This window comes from Gracilinanus agilis, chromosome 4 (genome assembly GCF_016433145.1).
Source record: "Gracilinanus agilis isolate LMUSP501 chromosome 4, AgileGrace, whole genome shotgun sequence".
Classification (NCBI taxonomy): Eukaryota; Metazoa; Chordata; class Mammalia; order Didelphimorphia; family Didelphidae; genus Gracilinanus; species Gracilinanus agilis.
In genome coordinates this window covers 63,585,201-63,602,441 of record NC_058133.1, presented here as the reverse complement: position 1 = coordinate 63,602,441, position 17,241 = coordinate 63,585,201, and the positions used below count along the sequence as shown (strand labels likewise).

General features: G+C 36.1%; 2 protein-coding genes across 2 annotated transcripts; one reads left to right on the top strand and one right to left on the bottom strand.

Moving 5' to 3' along the window:
• Positions 1–782: 782 nt before the first annotated feature.
• On the bottom strand, positions 783–11,544 carry C4H1orf112 (chromosome 4 C1orf112 homolog). Its single transcript, XM_044672911.1, has 6 exons — positions 11,434–11,544; positions 8,910–8,949; positions 4,669–4,757; positions 3,595–3,699; positions 2,224–2,363; positions 783–840 (listed from the first exon to the last, which is right to left on the bottom strand). Exons 1-6 carry the CDS (start codon positions 11,542–11,544, stop codon positions 783–785), a joined length of 543 nt encoding a protein of 180 aa, XP_044528846.1.
• A 212-nt stretch (positions 11,545–11,756) lies between these two features.
• METTL18 (methyltransferase like 18) lies at positions 11,757–15,736 on the top strand. Its single transcript, XM_044672886.1, has 2 exons — positions 11,757–11,811; positions 14,063–15,736. The coding sequence occupies exon 2, from the start codon at positions 14,322–14,324 to the stop codon at positions 15,447–15,449; it is 1,128 nt and encodes a 375-aa protein (XP_044528821.1). The 5' UTR covers positions 11,757–11,811; positions 14,063–14,321; the 3' UTR covers positions 15,450–15,736.
• The last annotated feature ends 1,505 nt before the right edge of the window (positions 15,737–17,241 follow it).

The following is a 17,241-nucleotide window of genomic DNA, read 5'->3' as shown; positions in this document are numbered from 1 at the left end:
CTTATTCCACATCTACAGGGGCAGGGGTTGTGCCTTATCTAAACTTTGCATCTCTCCAGCACTTACCATGGTGTTCTGTACACAGTAGTTGAATTGAATAAAGCACAGGTGACCACTTACTGTCAACATAAATTAATTTATATCCTAATAAGGTGGCCTGTAGAGCTAGTAACATTGATACTTTCAATGTTTGTTTCTTTTTTTTTGGAAAAAAAAAAAACCCACAAAAACCCACAAAGCACCAAAACTGGCACATATTTTCTAAGGTGATTTTAAAAATAAATCAAATTGTTCAAGAGTGATGTGATAAACTGTTTTGCCATGCAAGCATAAAATAAAGGCTAAGTGCTATAAAATGTGCCTAAACTACTCAAACGTAGTTAGTTGGTCTGTGAAGATGCTAAATTCTGTTGCCTAGTATATGTGACCTAAATCTCAAACATTTTCAAAAAGAAGTTACTGATAACTGAGAAACAGGAACTAATGTGTTATTTTTTTAAATTTTCTCTAAGATCTCAAACTATGGTGAAAAAATATTATGTTTCATTTTTAAAAAAAGATAAATTAAAAATACTATTCAATGATACTTATTTCATACTTAAACTGAGTGTTTAAAGAAACGATCATCTCTAGTACAGTGGTGGGTGCAAGTGTCACATAAAATGTAATTTTATAATGTTATACATAGTGGACAAACCTTATTTACACACCTGATGCCATATCTGAAATATCTTCCTCCTCTATCACTGAAGCGTCCATACGGACCATATCCAATAGTTCCATTAAGTGCTTCTGAAGGGAATAAGCCTCTTTGAAAAGGGCCTGAAGAAGATCTGAAACCAGGTGCAATCGTCCAGAGTACACAGAATCACTATTCTGATCACAGGTAAACAGAAGAGAAAACAAATGAGAGAAAGTTCAAAGTCCATTTTGCAGCTAGAGGCAGTTTAGGGTAGGAGAGAGCTGGCTTTGGAGGCTGAAGCCCTAGGTTCAAATCCAGCCACAGATACATGGCTAGATGACCCTGGAAAGTTATGTTGCTCTCAGCACTCTTGGACAATGAATTTTGGAGAAGGAACTGACTGGCATTAGCAGAAAGAAAAGGCTTCCCTCTACTCTCTCCCTATCAGACTGCCAGGGATTGAGAGATTGGTTTTTTTCATTAACTCATAGAATGATCTTTTTCTGTGGTATGGTATATGTTTCATGGGTGCTTTCAATGAGCTGTAGCTGTTAATTACCCCAAAAGCCCAGCTTTTTAACACCAACATTTCCCCAGGGAGGATAAATGGCTATAAATCACAGAATTTCATGTTTTCAGAATAACTGAATTTACAGATGACACAAAAGGTAATGAAAATATATATGGTAAGCATAAATGAACATGGCATAAATCAGCAGAAGAGGAGGTAGGTTGCTCATATAGAAAGTAAGAGACAAAAGATAGTACAATCATTGTACTGGTATCTATAACCTCCAGAGAATTAGGTAATGAAAACTGTCAGACTGTTTGACTCTCCTTGTCTCATTACCTCAGAGTCAGCATCAGTTCTAGGACTCCTGAAGCTGACCTGAAATGTAGACATAGATCAGAGAAGAACCAGCTATTTCCTTTTGAGCAGGATTCTGAACCTTTTTTTTTTTGGTATTATGGACCCAAACTGCATTCCAGTAAAGCGTACGGCTCTTGTAAAAAGGTTTTAAAATACATAATACAGAATTAGAAAGGAAACCATTTATGTTGAAATAAAGATGTATTCCCCCCACACCCCCCAAGTCCATAGCTTGGAACTCTTCTTGCTTTAGAAGTGTCGTATCAGAAAGCATTTTTGGCTAAACATAAATCCCTATCATTTTTTACCTAAAAATGAGATTTGCAATGAAATGACTTTTTTAATCAACATAAATGCAAAAAAAAAAAATCTTGCTTATTGCAAAATAAAAGGACATATATGTATCTCTTAGAACTGGCATCTAATTCAGCCAGACTGGATGAAATGCCGAATCTCTATTTTTCTAGGCAAATCAGTTGATTTCCTAGTAATCTTGTGACCTTGTACAAGTCCTTTAACTTCCAAGGGCCTCAGTTTATTCATTTATAAAATGAGGGCACTGAACCAACTGATTTCAACATACTTCCATTTCTAAAATTCCAAGATTCTAGTGCCTAGCCACCTAATGTTTCTTTAGCTTATTAATTCAGAATTCTAGTTGTTACTTACCTTGCAATGTACAAATGTGCTCTTGATTACGTGAAGGACCGAAGAGGGAAGGCTGTGTATATTCTCTAGAACTATGGATTCTTGCATGGTACAAACATGTTGTACACATCCTCTAAGAGCTCCTAAGAGTTGCACCATTGACTAGAAATAAGGAAAAAGATTAAATAGTAAGGGATCTAAATATATGCATATGGATTTAAAATTGGTCTTGCTATATCATTCTTTTTTCTTTTAAGTTATATTTTATTTCTCCCCAATTATGTGGAAAAACAATTTTTAACATTCATCTTTTGTAAAATTTAAGTTTCATATTTTCTGCCTTCTCTTTCCTTTCCACCATTTCCCCCTTCCCTGAGATGAGCAATCTGTTATAGATTTTACACATGCAATCAATATAATTTTTTTTTCAGTAAATTAGGGTGAATTGAATCTAATACAGCAAACATTATTCACTTATTTTCATGGTGCCACACTAGGGATAAGAGATATGAAGACCAAAATTAAAACTGTCCCTGTCCCCAATAAGCTTACACTCTATTGGGGGGAGAGAAAAGAGAATGTAAAGTGTATATATAAAAAAGAAAATATAAATTAAATTGAGAATGTGTACAAAGAAAAAGAATATATATACAAATACAAATATGAATTCTTGATGTCAAGCATTTCTGTTTCTTATCAACAATTTCTAGCAACTAAATTTCAAACTCTGAATCGGTCTTTAATAATACATAAAGGGAATCAAAAGAGAGAACTAAAAAGCATTTTTATCTGGAAAATTTCTCTGTAGTCTTCTCATCCTGGAAGATGCCTATGGCCCATCCTCTGTGAGTTGTTCCCAGGAATCTCCATTTTGAGAAAGGGCCAGGTTAGTACTATGCTCACTCCTCTCTCAGTTCTGCTATTGCCTCTCTGGACTTCTTCCATGCCCCATTCAGATACCTCTGTCATCTCAATTCCCTTGACTTTTCAACTCCCTTTCATGTGTTGTCTTCCTTCATTAAGATGTAGCTCCCTGAAGTCAAGTACAGCCTTTTTTATTTTTGGCTTATCTTTGTATTCCTGGTGTTTAGTAAATGCTTAATAAATGCTTGCAGACTTACCATCCTATCTATATATTCTTTTTTTAAAAAACTCCTAACCTTCTGTCTTAAAATCAATACTAAGTATTGGTTCTAAGGCAGAAAAGCAGTAAAGGCTAGGTAATTAGGGCCAAATGACTTGGCCAGGGTCATATTGCTGGGAACTCTGAGGCCACATTTGAACCCAGTGCCTCCCATCACCAGGTCTGGCTCTCTATTCACTAAGCCACCCAGCTGCTTCACTATATATTCTTTTAAGTTCTTTTCCCCTTATCCAAAAAGATTTTACTTACTTGTAAAATATTCCTTAGTGTAGCCTGGAGTTCTAAATTTTGGCTTGATAATTCTCTTGCCTGACTGGATAAATCATACATCATATCATCAAATAATTTTACAGTCTGTGAAAGTAGAGAAATTCAGACCAAAATAAACAGAAATTTCTAGCAAATGACTCAATTATTTAAAAGAACATAAATGATTTTATCTATTTATAGTACTTAACACTGACAACATAAAAATTGAGAAAAACATTACATACTGTTATAACTCCCAGCTGAGAATACACAGTTCTGAAATTCTCTTAACAAAAAAGACATTTTTTTTTTCCTATATGACCCATAAAACCAAGCTATCTAACTAGCCAACTATTCTATTTGACTCTTTATTTTTCTCTCTCTCTTTCAGACAATCCAACAAAAAACCAGGAAAGTGATGACTGTCATAAAATTTAGAATTCAAGATTGTATCAGAGGCTACTTTGGCCCTTACAGCTACAAATCCAGATAATTATGCATAAGCCTTTGTTTTAGCTAATCATTAAATTTACTACCAAACTCTTTGGAGTAAAGGCAACAAATCTAAAAATGAAGTTTTCTGAGAACTTAAATAATCCTATCAATTGGTTAAATTTTCCTAGTTTCCCAAATATTTTTGGTTATGTGGTTTTTTTAAGATTCTGGTTACTTTTTCCCCAAGGCAATAGAATTTCACAATTATTATTAAAATGCATGAGAGAAAAATAAAATCAATGAATTTAATTACTACATTACCAATCCTGAACTTTCATTTAGTTATTTAAACAAGAGATATCAAAAATCTGTTTAAGTGAAGGGCACATGGATTGATAAAGTAATTTTGCCAAGGAGCAGTTAATAATTTTAATTCCCTGGAGTACTGAGAGGTTAAGTGACTAGTCCAGGTTCACAAAGTTAATATGGGACAGAGCCAGAGTATGACCTCCAGGTCTTTCTGACTCCAAGGCTGCATCTTTAGTAATTAATATTCTAAATATAAATATATTCTCAGGTTAAAGCTTTCCTTCTTTCATTTGGTTCAAAAATATATAGTACTCTTTATAAATGTCATACCTTTGGTAACACTTGTGAAAAAAATGTCTGTTCCAATGATAAGTAGTTGATATGAGGTAAAAACATTTCTGTAAGCATCTTCAGAACTCCTATAAAGATAAAGATTTAAATGCTTTATGAAAAAACTAAAATCAAAATCAGCAAAATGACAGCAGAGACTAGAGCAGTGGTTCCAAACTTTTTTGGCCTACCACCCCCTTTCCAGAAAAAATATTACTTAGCCCCCTGGAAATTAATTTTTAAAAAATTTTAATAGCAATTAATAGGAAAGATAAATGCACCTGTGGCCATCACCACTTCCTTGGATTACTGCAGCACCCACCAGGGGGCAGTGGTGCTCACTTTGGGAATCACTGGACTAGAGTATATTAATATGCAGAAATATTCAAGCATGGGGTCATGTTTTTTTAAAATCACCATTATTGATGTCTTCTGTTTTTATATTACATCCATTACACAATGTATCACTCTTCTCCAATCCCTTCCTGAAAGCCATTTCTTATACAAGAATTAAAAGAAGTGTTAAAAAAAATAAGCAAGTCTAGTTAACATAGCAAAAAAAATTTGGCATTACATGCAGTGTTCCATATCCATAGTCCCCCACTTAAATAAAAAAGTGCCTTTTCATCCTTTTTTGGGGACAATGTTGGTCATCATAATTTCATAACATTCAGTTTCAATTTTCGGTTGTTCTTTCCATTTTCCCTGATGTAAGTCATCATGTAGAGCAGTGATGGGCAAACTATGGACCGCAGGCCATATGTGGCCCCCTGAATTGTTCTATCCAGCTGCTCAATATTATTCCTAATCTGACAAATAAATGAGTAGGATACAATACAATGAAACTTTGAAAGAGTTGCCTTAGAAACAGACTGGCAGATAAGCATTTCCTTTCCTTTCCTTTGGCCCCCTCTTTAAAAAGTTTGCCCATCACTGGTGTAGAACATTTTTACTGTTCCTTTTACTTTGTATCAGTTTAAACAAGTAAAATACAACAAACATTTATTAAGGGTCCACTATATGGCAGGCACTGTACTAAACACTAAGAAAAATAAAGTCAGTCCCTACCCTCAAGGAGCTAAAAATCTAATAGGGGAAGACAAAACACAAAAGGAAGTAGAGGTGGGGTGAGGGGGATAGGAGGAGGTATGTAGGTGTAATAATAGCTGAGTCAAAATCCAGCAGAGAAGTTAGTATAAAATGAAGAATTGGCTGGGAACTAAGCTCTCTAAAAAGGGAAAAATTTGAAGGAATATTTTGCTCTGCCCTCCCAGCTGTCCAATCAGAGAAACAACGCTAAATGAGGGTACAAATGGGTATGAGTAGGAAAACTAAAGAAATCCCCATGATGATGAGCTTATGGGGGGAATGGAGAGTTGGGAGGGAAGGGGAGGATGATAATGGAAAAGAAAGCAAATGGAAGCAAACAAGAAGAAACCAAACAAACCTTTCCATGATTCTCTGTATTCATCATATTCATAATTTCTCAGGGTACAGCTAAAGTTCTATCATTACATTTATGTATTCACAATTTGTTTAATCATTTCTGGGAAGATGAACATCTGTTTTTAAATATTATCTATTTTCAATTTCAAAATGTCAAAAATAGTTATTTACCCATTTTTAGCAGAGAAACTGTCAAGTATTGTAACTAAAACCAAAGAAGGATGTGCTTCTAGAGAAAATGTCAAATGGAATTATGCAAGTACAGAGATTAAACTTTTCATAACTTTTAACCCAACATTCCCACTACTGGACATAGACCTCAATCAATCAACATGTAATTATTAAGCACTGTGCCATAAAACAGTCCCTAATTGTGAGCTCACATTTGAATGAGGACCACAAGTAAATATCTAAGTTCATATAGTGTAAATACAAAGTAAATAAATTCTAATATATAGAAAGCAGTGAAATGCAAGATAGTTTGTGATAGAGGGCACTAGCATCTGGGGGATCAGGAAAAGCTTCTTGAAGAAAATGGGAGCTTCAGCTACATGTTAAAGGAAGAGAGAGACTCCATGAGATCAAAGTAAGAAGGAAGTATGTTCCACGTATGGAGCCCTAACAGTGCAGAGGCCTAGAAGTGGGAAACTGAGTGAGGAACAGAGACAAGTTCAATTTTACTTAATTTCAGAAGGCAAGAAGAGTAATGTCCAAAAAGGCTAGAAAAAAAAGTTGAGGTCAGAATTCTTAACCAATAAAAGGATATAGGTAATCAGAAAAAATAAAACAGATTGTTTCAATTTCATTAAGTTGAAAATTGAAAATGATTTGCAAGACATCTGGGGAGAGGGGGACACAGGATAGAGACAAGATGAGGACTTTGCATAAGGATCCAATCACCAACATATTATATAAGGAAATAAATCAAATATGGAAGACAAAAATCATTCTGAGTGGAGAGTGGTTAAAAGATATGAATAAATAGTTTTTGTAATAATTGCAAACTATTAATAATCATATAAAGGATTGCTCCAGATCACTAATTATTTAAGAAATGAAAATCAAAACAAATTGGGGGTTACTTTTCACACCAAGAAAATTGGCAAAAATCATAAGAAATGAGAATGTTGGAAGAATGGTGGAATGACAAACACACTAAGAAGAGTTGTGACTTCACCAAAGAATTCTGGAAAACAAATTATTCAGTAACTAAAATGTCCATAACCTTTAACCCAGAGATTTAATTGAATTGAACCCGACGGCCCTTGGCAAATCGGTAGCATATAAACTAAAGAGATAAATGATAAAAAAGGTTCAATTATATAACAAAATATTTATTTTGGCACTATTTGTAGAAGCAAAAAATGGGAAATAAAGTTAACTCTCACTGACTGCGGAATGGCTAAGTAAATTTGTGCTACTTTAATGCAAAGTAATATAAAAAATTGTGCTACATAGAAATGATGAATATGAAAAATACAGAAAAGCATGATAAGACTTACATGAACTGATGCAAAAAGAAGTAAGCGGTACCAGGAAAATAACATACATAATGACTACAATAACGTAAGTAGAAAGAACAACAAAAACTAAACCACTATTTTGTTAAATTATAATCAAACTTGATACCCCACCCCCAGAAAAAAAAAGAAAGAGTTCCCTTTAAAAAGGTAAGGGAGGGGGCAGCTGGGTAGCTCAGTGGAGTGAGAGTCAGGCCTAGAGATGGGAGGTCCTAGGTTCAAACCCGGCCTCAGCCACTTCCCAGCTGTGTGACCCTGGGCAAGTCACTTGACCCCCATTGCCCACCCTTACCACTCTTCCACTTATGAGACAATACACCAAAGTACAAGGGTTTAAAAAAAAAAAAAAAGGTAAGGGACTATGGGTGAGGAACATGGAATTTACTGAAGCACTAGTTTGATGTGTTAATTCTGCTAAACTGGTTTTCCAGTGGAGTTTTTTGCTCTTCTCCTCCCCCACTTTGTCATTTGTTTGCCTCCTGGGAATATAAAGCACAAACCATTTTTGATAAAGCTTTGTATACTTTTAACACCATCATCATAATAGCTAGCATTTTTACAGTCTATAAGATTTACTTTACATATGTTAACTCATTTGATCCTCAGGATAAGCATAAGAAGGCATTATTTTATGCCTAAACTTAATCCCAGAGCAGGAAGATAAAATTCCATCCCTAAAAGAGAGAGATTAATGGGAAGAGGGCAACTAAGAGGGGAAATAATTGTACTGTAAAAACAAAAAGTATCAACAAAACTTTTTTAAAATTAATATAAGTGTTTTTTTTAAATAAGGAAACTCTCTCCACCAATGCAAGTCAGCATTTTATCTACAACATACAAACTTAAAGAGTTGCCTAGATCACCCATCGGTTAAGTGTCCTGCTCAGGGTCATAGGAGATCCTTGGTCTTTCTGATTCTGAGTTTAACTCTCCATCAAGTTCACCAACTTGCTTTCTTTTAAATTCTAAATTCTACAAATTATATATACAAACTTAACCATATACCATATAGCTAAAAATCTGAAAAAGACTGATATCATTTAAAAGTGTGATTAAATTTTCCTTTTTGAATAGAGAAAACACTGTAACTTGAGAACTGGGTCAAATTATTTATGTTCACTAAAAGTAATGGTAGCTATAAAGAAATTAAAAAATGAGAATTGACATTTTCCAGTAAGTAAACACAATAATAAAAGGAATTTCCACTGAGATGTAGAATCTAGACTTCACAGACACCAAAATTAAGAACCACAAAATCAAGACATTCTTACTTACGTATGTGTTCATTCCAGTTGTCAGAACATTGATATATAGAGTAAATTAATTAAGGAATACCCAATATAACTTAAAATATCTGCCACTTTGAAAATGGGCTTTCCAACAACCTAGAATTATAGTAATTTCAATAAGAACATATATATGAATATAAATATAAATACAAATGTAAACAACATTTTAATTGAACATTGGAAATTTTTAGTACAGGCCTCAACAAAAATCCCATCTAATACTGAGACACAATCAAGCCAATTCAGCATCAAGTCATTCTTTATTTAGTGTAGTAAGTTATTTGTTACCTTTCTTACTCTAAGATTTGAGTAAACTTAGTTAAAATGTAAATCAGAAACACTTATTTAGATCTGGAAAGAATCTTGTTTAACCCATTCCTTTAACAGATGAGGAAGAAACTGAGATCCAAATAAATTTAGTCTAAAGTCACAAAAGTGGCAAAGCTGGGATCCAAAACCAGTTCTTTTGACATCAAATCTAATCACTGTATCATATTATGTATTTAGTATTAGGGGATTGAGAAACTGTCTAGATAGTTTTATTCAATGTAATTAAGGTGCAATACCATATTATAACAGTCCCTCTACAAAAATTAATGGTGAGGGGGCAGCTAGGTGGCTCAGTGGATTGAGACCTAGGCCTAGGGAGAGGAGGTCCTGGGATCAAATCTGGCCTCAGACATTTCCTAGTTGTGTGACCCTGGGCAAGTCATGAACCCCAATTGCCTAGCCCTTACCACTCTTCTGCCTTGGAAACAATTATTTAGTAATGATTCCAAGACTGAAGATAAGGGTTGAAAATAATAATAATAGTGAGCTCCAAATATAAGTTATGGATATAGTCTTCCCTGAATAAACAAATAACAAGGAGGGAAAGTCCTGGTAAGGCATGGTCCCTTAATCTTTCTTTGTGTCATGAATGGACTTCTTATATAAAGTCTTATGAAAATAAGTAAATATAGTCTTATGAATCCCTTCTCAGAATGTTTTTAAGTTTAGAAGACAATGAAAAAGACCACAAAAACAATTACATTGAAATATAGTTATCAAACTTTAAAAAATAAAAAAAATTCATGGATCCCAAATTAAGAACCCTTGGTATAGGAAGCCTCACTGGGCTTTTTCCTCACCTGCAAAACCCTGAGAGGGTTGGACGGAACATACCTCAAGTCTTTTCTACTTATAGTAGTATATGAAATTTTTATATTAATAATTTAGAGCTAATGAAGTTAACTATTAAATATAAGGTTTTACCTCACTCCAAAATCAAGACTGGACATACCTTGGCTAAAGTTCCAGCTCCAAACACTTAGAACCTATGTGATCTCAAGCCAATACCTTAATCTCTCAGATCCTATTCCTTCAACTATAAAAAGAAAAAATGCTTGCAATACCTTACAAAGTTGTTGTAAATAATGACAACATACTGCTATCTTCACAGAATTCATAGACACTTTATCCAAATGCAAATCAGCATTACTTTACCAAATTCTAACATTTAAGTAGCCATCCAAAAGCAGCCACTTTTTAGTTTTAAGGTATGTTTTTCTTTTTTTTACGTTCCCATATTATAAAATTCACTTTCAAAAATACTTTTCTGATGAAATCATAGGGCTCAGCCCTTGGAGATCTTAAAAATCATCTAGTTGGAGGTGGAAAGGGATCTTAAAGGCCATCTAAGATAGTAGTAGTCCCTCATTATGAAGAATTAAAATTCAGAGAGATGGTGACTTGCTAAAGAGTTTGTGAGGTAGATTCCTCACTTCAAATCCAGCATTCTATCCACAAGAGTTGCCTCTAAGCATCAGATTCAAACTCCTCAGTTCACAACTTAAGAAAAACAAAAAACTGAGTCCTGGCGAGATTAAGTGAGCTTTCTCAATTGACAAGGGTGGTAATCTGAAGCACTGCTATAATTACTTTTGTTATTTATATAACATTTATATAGTTTATGTTAGTTACATAATATTTCTATAGTTATAATTACTTAGTAAGAAGCATTTGGAATCCAAATACTTTTACAAACTTATAGATGTGGCTGAGTGTGTCCTAAACTGCCCCAGAGCTGACTCTCTTTTACAGTCTAGCAGTGGAGATCTTTCAGGCTAGTCAAAATGACTGTTAGTATGAATTCTTTCATTGAAGGATCATCTATGGCAGCGACAAAAAGCATTTATTGTGCACCTGGGAGTCAAGGGTACCATAAAAGTAAAGGAAAATCACAAAAACACGCTGAAGAGAGTGAGGGCAGGGAAAAAGACGTGGAGAGCAAACAGATTACGGGCACAAATTCTCGCCAACCACTTTTGAATCCTAAACAAGGGGAGCCTGGCGACTTGCCACACCACTAGTTTCAGGACATAAAAGGTATATCCTTTTAGTTAGCTTAGGTAATATGCAGGAGCGAATCACGCGCACGCGCATCCCGTCCACCCTCTCTACCCCGCCGAGGAGTTGGGGAGTTACGGGGAACTCCGCATCCCACCAACCCAGGGGATAATTAAGGATATGAGAAGTTGGGGTAGGACGGAAGGCAGTTCCTGACGGCATAGGTCCTCGGACCAGCCTGCCAGCTCTTCCAGCACCACGGTATTCGCTGGCTCCGCGCGGTCCTGAGACATCCTCTCAGCAGAAACAAACTCCCGCCACTTCAAATCGAATCCGTCCCGCCCTCTTCTAGTGGCGGAAATAATCCTCCACCGTCCCGGCAAGCTCTGCGAACTCCCCAAGCTTCCTGCCAATCCCGGTTTGGGATTGGAGCGGAGCGGAGTTATTGCGCATCAACATTCAAGCTCCTTCCGGAAAGAGGAAGACGGAGTTGGACTGTGAACATCTTTAAGCGGAAGAGTGGAATTCTAGGATCCCGACCCTGGAAGCGGCTGGATGGGGTGAGGAGGGGAAGCAGGAGGGCGCCGGGGCCGACACCAACCCATTGGAATCCTCCCAGTAGTGGCTGGACAAAAGGCAGGGTCCACGGCCTTAGGGAAGACTTGAACCCGGAAATCCGCCACTGGACTTCAGAGGGGGTTTGAGTCGCACATGTGAAATCCGGTTCTTTGGAAGAATCAAGCCCCAAAAGTGACCCTAAAAGCCCTGGACCTAATGAAACGATTGAAGGGCAGCCACAGACTAGGTGTAGGCACGTAGGTAGTGCAGGGGATAGACCCATGGGTCCGGGAAACCCGAGTTCAAAGCTAAAATGGAGATGATGGCCCCTACTTCCCACGGATGTTCAATTCCACCAACATTTATTACGTGCCAGGTACTTTGCCAAGTCCTGGGGATACAAAAAAAGAAAAAGAAAAAGAAAAAATCGGAGGAGTTCCTGCCCTTAAGAAGCTTACAGTTTAATGGGGGAGGCACTAAGCAAACAGATACAAAGCAAGTTCCATACAAGATAAATAAGAAATAATAGAGAGAAGATAGTAGAATTAAGAGGGGTTGGGGAAGGCTTTCTGTAGGAGGCGGGATTTTAGAGGATTATGTGTCATAATATTTGTAAATGATTTGCAAAGAAAACTAAATGTTCTATTAAGTGGTAGCTATTATTGTTAGACTTGAGATCAGAAAGACCTGGTCTAAATTCGGTTTCTGTGCTTTGCAAATAAATCTTAATGAACTATTAAATGGTAGCTAGCCATTCTTATTGTTATTAATAGTAGTCTTGGGATCAGAAAGACCTTTTCTAAATCCAGCCCCTGCTGCTTAACTGGATTTGGGCAAATCACTTGTCTAAACCTGCATTTCTTTATCTGTAATGGAATAGAAGTAGTAGTGACTATTTGTCAATTGACAAAATATTATATAAATACCAATTATTATCTTCTTAATCATTATTTTGAAAATCAATTAGGAACCCTGCCAAAGGTGAACCAGCCTTGCAAACAGAGTCTACTACTTTTCATTGCTGCCTTTGTCTCCTTGCTTAACTTGGGTGAACCCCTGGAAGGATATGTATCCTTGGCCTGCTTTCACTGCCTCTAAGATGAAGGGTTTTTACCCTATGGCCTCCAAAGTCTGCCTGTTCCAGTTCTATCTGTGGCCAAATTTAGTCCCCTCATTTGAAAAAAATAAAGAAAGAAAAGAAAAGAAATTGAATCCTAGAGAGTTTGAGAAATTACTTTCTCAAATTGTAAAGCACGTATCTGACCATTGGCAAGGTTCCTAGGAGTAATGGGCAAAGCAAAGATCTTCTCCTGTATGTAATTATTTTTGTAAATTTATTGTGAGAAAAACACACCCAAGTTTGTAGATACTCCAAGAATGAGAGACTCAAAATCCATTCAATCCAGAAGTAAAAAAAGAATTTTATTTGAAGAAGTGATTTATGGTGGCATAATAGCCTTATAGCTGGTGGAATAGTCTGGGGACTAAATAAGGTAGCCTTAGGGTTGTTGGACAAGCCCAGAGGCTAGTAGAGTAGCCTCTCTGGAGCTGATAGTATGAAGTAGCAGCTGTGCTTTTGAGTGGCAGCTTCCATTGAGTAATGACAGTTTCTACTCCCTGTGGATCAGAGTTGATATTTTTAGGGGTCTGGGAGCTTGTCATCTCCCATTCCAAATTCAAGTGGAGGTATGTTTTGGTGTTTGTTACCATAGGGAATAAGGAGCATGTTCAAGTTTGGAGGATTCTTCTGGAATGCCATAGTCTCCAGTGCATAGGTTCCATGTTCCCCCATTGTCTACCTTGTCATCATCCCTCAATGTAGGAGAGGTCTTGCTGCCCTTCTGTAATGAGAACATGGGTGGGGGTGGGGGAGGAGATGTGGTACATTGGAGAAACACTATAAATAATTATGTCTTTCAATTCCAAAAACAGTATGAGTAATTAATAAAACAGATTAGGACAAAGCTGATGCCCAGTATAGAATAATACAGATCCAGTATACAGAATGGGTAATGGATCAATCTGCAATTCATGCTTGACTAATGCTGAAATTACATTTTTTGTAGTTGATATTTAACCTGTGCTAACTGGTGAGAAATGCAAGATTTCAGAGTATGAGGGTCCCCTTCCCATTATTACTACTTCTCACTATCCACTGTCAGCCCACAGCAAATTAAGGTGTTTATATCATAGGTCAGGGAATTCTGACATTCTGATTTGATAAATTCAGTTTTGTTTCTTTTCTTCCTGTAGCAAAATTGAGAGATATTATAAGCATGCAAGGCAACAGTGAACTCAGGAAGATCCCTCTTGTGGCTACAGATCTGGAGAGAGATTTTTTTTACCACAGCACGTCACTAATGGCATACTTCAGGAAGAATTTCTTTTAACCAGTTCATTGGATGAGTGTTGAAATTTCCGAAAGTCAATAGTGACTTTTACCACTTCTTCATATTTTGTTTATGTTTACAAAACACTTTGCATACCAGAGTTCTGTGCATTTAATGAGAAGATGACATTCCAGTTTAATTTTACTATAGACAGCCACCAAGAAAATGAATTAACACCCCTTGGAGATGAGACCTCAGGCTTGGAATCTTCAGGAATAACATCAATCTTAGAGAGTCAGAAAGGAAACCTGAAAGTTGGAAAATGGTCCTCAGAAGAATGTGATTTATCAGAGGAACCATTGTGGGGATGCAAATCATCACCAAAACTTAAGGCTTCTCAAGACTATGACAACTCATTGGCTATTTCAGATGAAATTACAAGGGATTTGGGGCCCAAAGAAAAACAGTCTTGTTTAAAAGTTGCCAAAGAACACTCTGTCCCTAAAGATTTAAACAAAGTATTAGAAAATAAAGTGGTAGAAGTTATGCCACATCTTCAGCACACAAGTTTATCAATAGTGAAAATGGCCTTTTTGAAAGACAACTCTTGTGGAGAAGACATAATATCCAAAAGCCTTTCTTCTCACTCTGATCTTATCACAGGTATCTATGAAGGAGGTTTGAAGGTCTGGGAGTGTACCTTTGATCTGCTTGCTTATTTATGGGATGAAAAAATACAATTTGCTGGGAAAAGAGTGTTGGATCTTGGGTGTGGAGCAGGGCTTCTGGGTATAATTGCCCTCAAGGGAAAAGCTAAAGAAATCCACTTTCAAGATTATAATAGCACTGTAATTGATGAAGTAACCATTCCAAATGTAATAGTGAACTCCACTTTTGAATGTGAAGATGATGAAGTAAATGAGCCAGATTTGAAAAGAAGGAAGATCTTGAACCCTACACAAGAACTTTGCAGCAAATGTCGATTCTTTTCTGGAGAGTGGTGCGAGTTTTCCAAACTTGTGCTAAGCAGCAAACAAGCTTTTGCAAAATATGACATCATTCTTACCTCTGAGACCATTTATAATCCAAGTTATTATAGTTCTTTCCACCAAACTTTAGCTAGTTTGTTGAATGAAAATGGACAGGTATTCTTAGCAAGTAAAGCACATTACTTTGGTGTTGGAGGAGGTGTTCATCTCTTTCAGAAGTATGTAGAAGAAAGGAATGTATTTGAAACTAGTACACTCAGAATAACTGATGAAGGACTAAAGAGGGTCTTAATTAAAATGGCCTTTAAACAGACCCATTGAAGTCCAAATTTACTACCTTTGCTTTCATTTTATTCAACTGTTGACTAAAAGATTTCTGCTCCAAGAATCAATTTTCTGCCTCCATAATGTCTTCATGAAATTGTCCCAGTGTTACCTTTATTGTTTTCCTTTCTCTGTAAAATAAGAGGTCGTCTATGTTGGCAAGGCAAAAGACAGGAATCATGAGAAACTGATATACCTGAACACCCTTTATTAATGGATAATTTTGGAACCAAATCCTGTGTTCTTCATTCTCATTTGATATTAAATGAAACAATTTTCACAAATATTTATGATCTGTTATTCAAAATTTGCAAGCTTCCTTTCCAGTTTTTTAGATCTAATTCAAAGATAGTATCTAGTCAGATGTGCCGTGGTATTAGTTTTATGGTTACAATAAGCATTAGCAAAAAGGGTCCAGACAAACATGAAGCACAGTGCCAATCTTGGTATAATCTTAAATTTTAATATCTTCAGGGATGCTCCAAACTTAGGAAAAACATTTGAAATGTTTATTAAAAAATTTTAAATACTGATGTAGTCAGTTTTTGAACTTTAAAATCTTTCATTAGACACTGCTAAGTGACAAGAAAGGATTGCATTTTTAATCCTAGCTTTAAGGACATCCCAACAAAAAGATTTCATGCACGCGTGACAGTTTTGATATGACTTCATAAGAAATAGTCTAATGGAGATAGATTAGAAGTGGCCTGTCAAAAGGACCTCCTCTACTAATCCTTTGGTTTAAAAAAATGTCACCCAAACACTGTCACACAATGGAAAATGACAGGATGCTCCATCTTATTAAAATAGTTTATTCAGAAAACTAAATTGGCATAAAGGAAATATAAATAAACTTTCAAATGATGTTTTTTATAAGTTTGGAACATTTCCACTTCTGGAGTTATTGAAGCTTACATACTTCTAGATTTGGGGATAATCTTGTATAGAAAGTAATCAAATTTATTCTAGGTGTTTTAAAGTTTTTATTTTGTGCAGTGGTTATTAGGTAAATAATTAAGTGGTAGAGAAAAATAGGAAAGAAAAGAAGTTACACAACTTTTGATTGATCCAATAGAATTCAGGATTCCCAAGAATATTAATAAGGATTTATTATTATGTACTGGTACTAAGAATACAAATCCCCATGAATGAAACAACCAAAACTTATAGGGAAGAGAGAAAGGAATAAACATTTCTATATAGCCTATGATGGTACCAATCACTAATTTAAGCACTTTATAAATATATCCTTTGATCCTCACAGCAACCCTGGGAGCTAAGTGCTATTATTATCTCCATTTCACAGTTGAAGAAACAGATAAACCAGTTATGTGACTTAACCCAGGATCACAAAAATGTGAAATGCAGAATTTGAACTTTGGATCTTCTTCACTTTAGTCTTGGTATTTCCCAAGGTCACACAGTCAGTAGGTATCTGAGGTAGGACTGAAATAAGAGATTCCAGATTCCAAAGTCTATTCTCTACCCACTATACCACATTTCTTATCTAGTGATTCAAAGGCAAAAACCTAAACAGTCCTTTCTTTACCATGTTGAAGCATACGGGTGTTCAGGGAGAACTAGCATCTCTAGTATGAGGGCTAGCCAAGCCCTTTTCAGGGTTGCTCATTCACCTTTGATCCCCATCTGGCACTCAACTCTCACATGTGACCCCAAGAAGCACAGAGGCCAAGTAAACCATCTTTGCAACAGTGGGCTAAACAAGGTTGAGAGTAACTGATGGGCCACAAACCCCTCGGTGAGTTATGGGAGTGTGCCCCACGTGAAG

What these genes read in the sequence shown, in the direction of transcription:
- METTL18 (XM_044672886.1), top strand. Translation starts at nt 14,322, where the DNA reads ATGACATTCCAGTTTAATTTTACTATAGACAGCCACCAAGAAAATGAA.
- C4H1orf112 (XM_044672911.1), bottom strand. Translation starts at nt 11,544, where the DNA reads ATGTCTCAGGACCGCGCGGAGCCAGCGAATACCGTGGTGCTGGAAGAG. An exon ending in CCGTCCTACCCCAACTTCTC is followed by an intron (nt 8,950 to 11,433) that starts ATATCCTTAATT and finishes TAATTAATTTAC; the next exon opens with TCTATATATCAATGTTCTGA. An exon ending in CAACTGGAATGAACACATAC is followed by an intron (nt 4,758 to 8,909) that starts GTAAGTAAGAAT and finishes TTATCTTTATAG; the next exon opens with GAGTTCTGAAGATGCTTACA.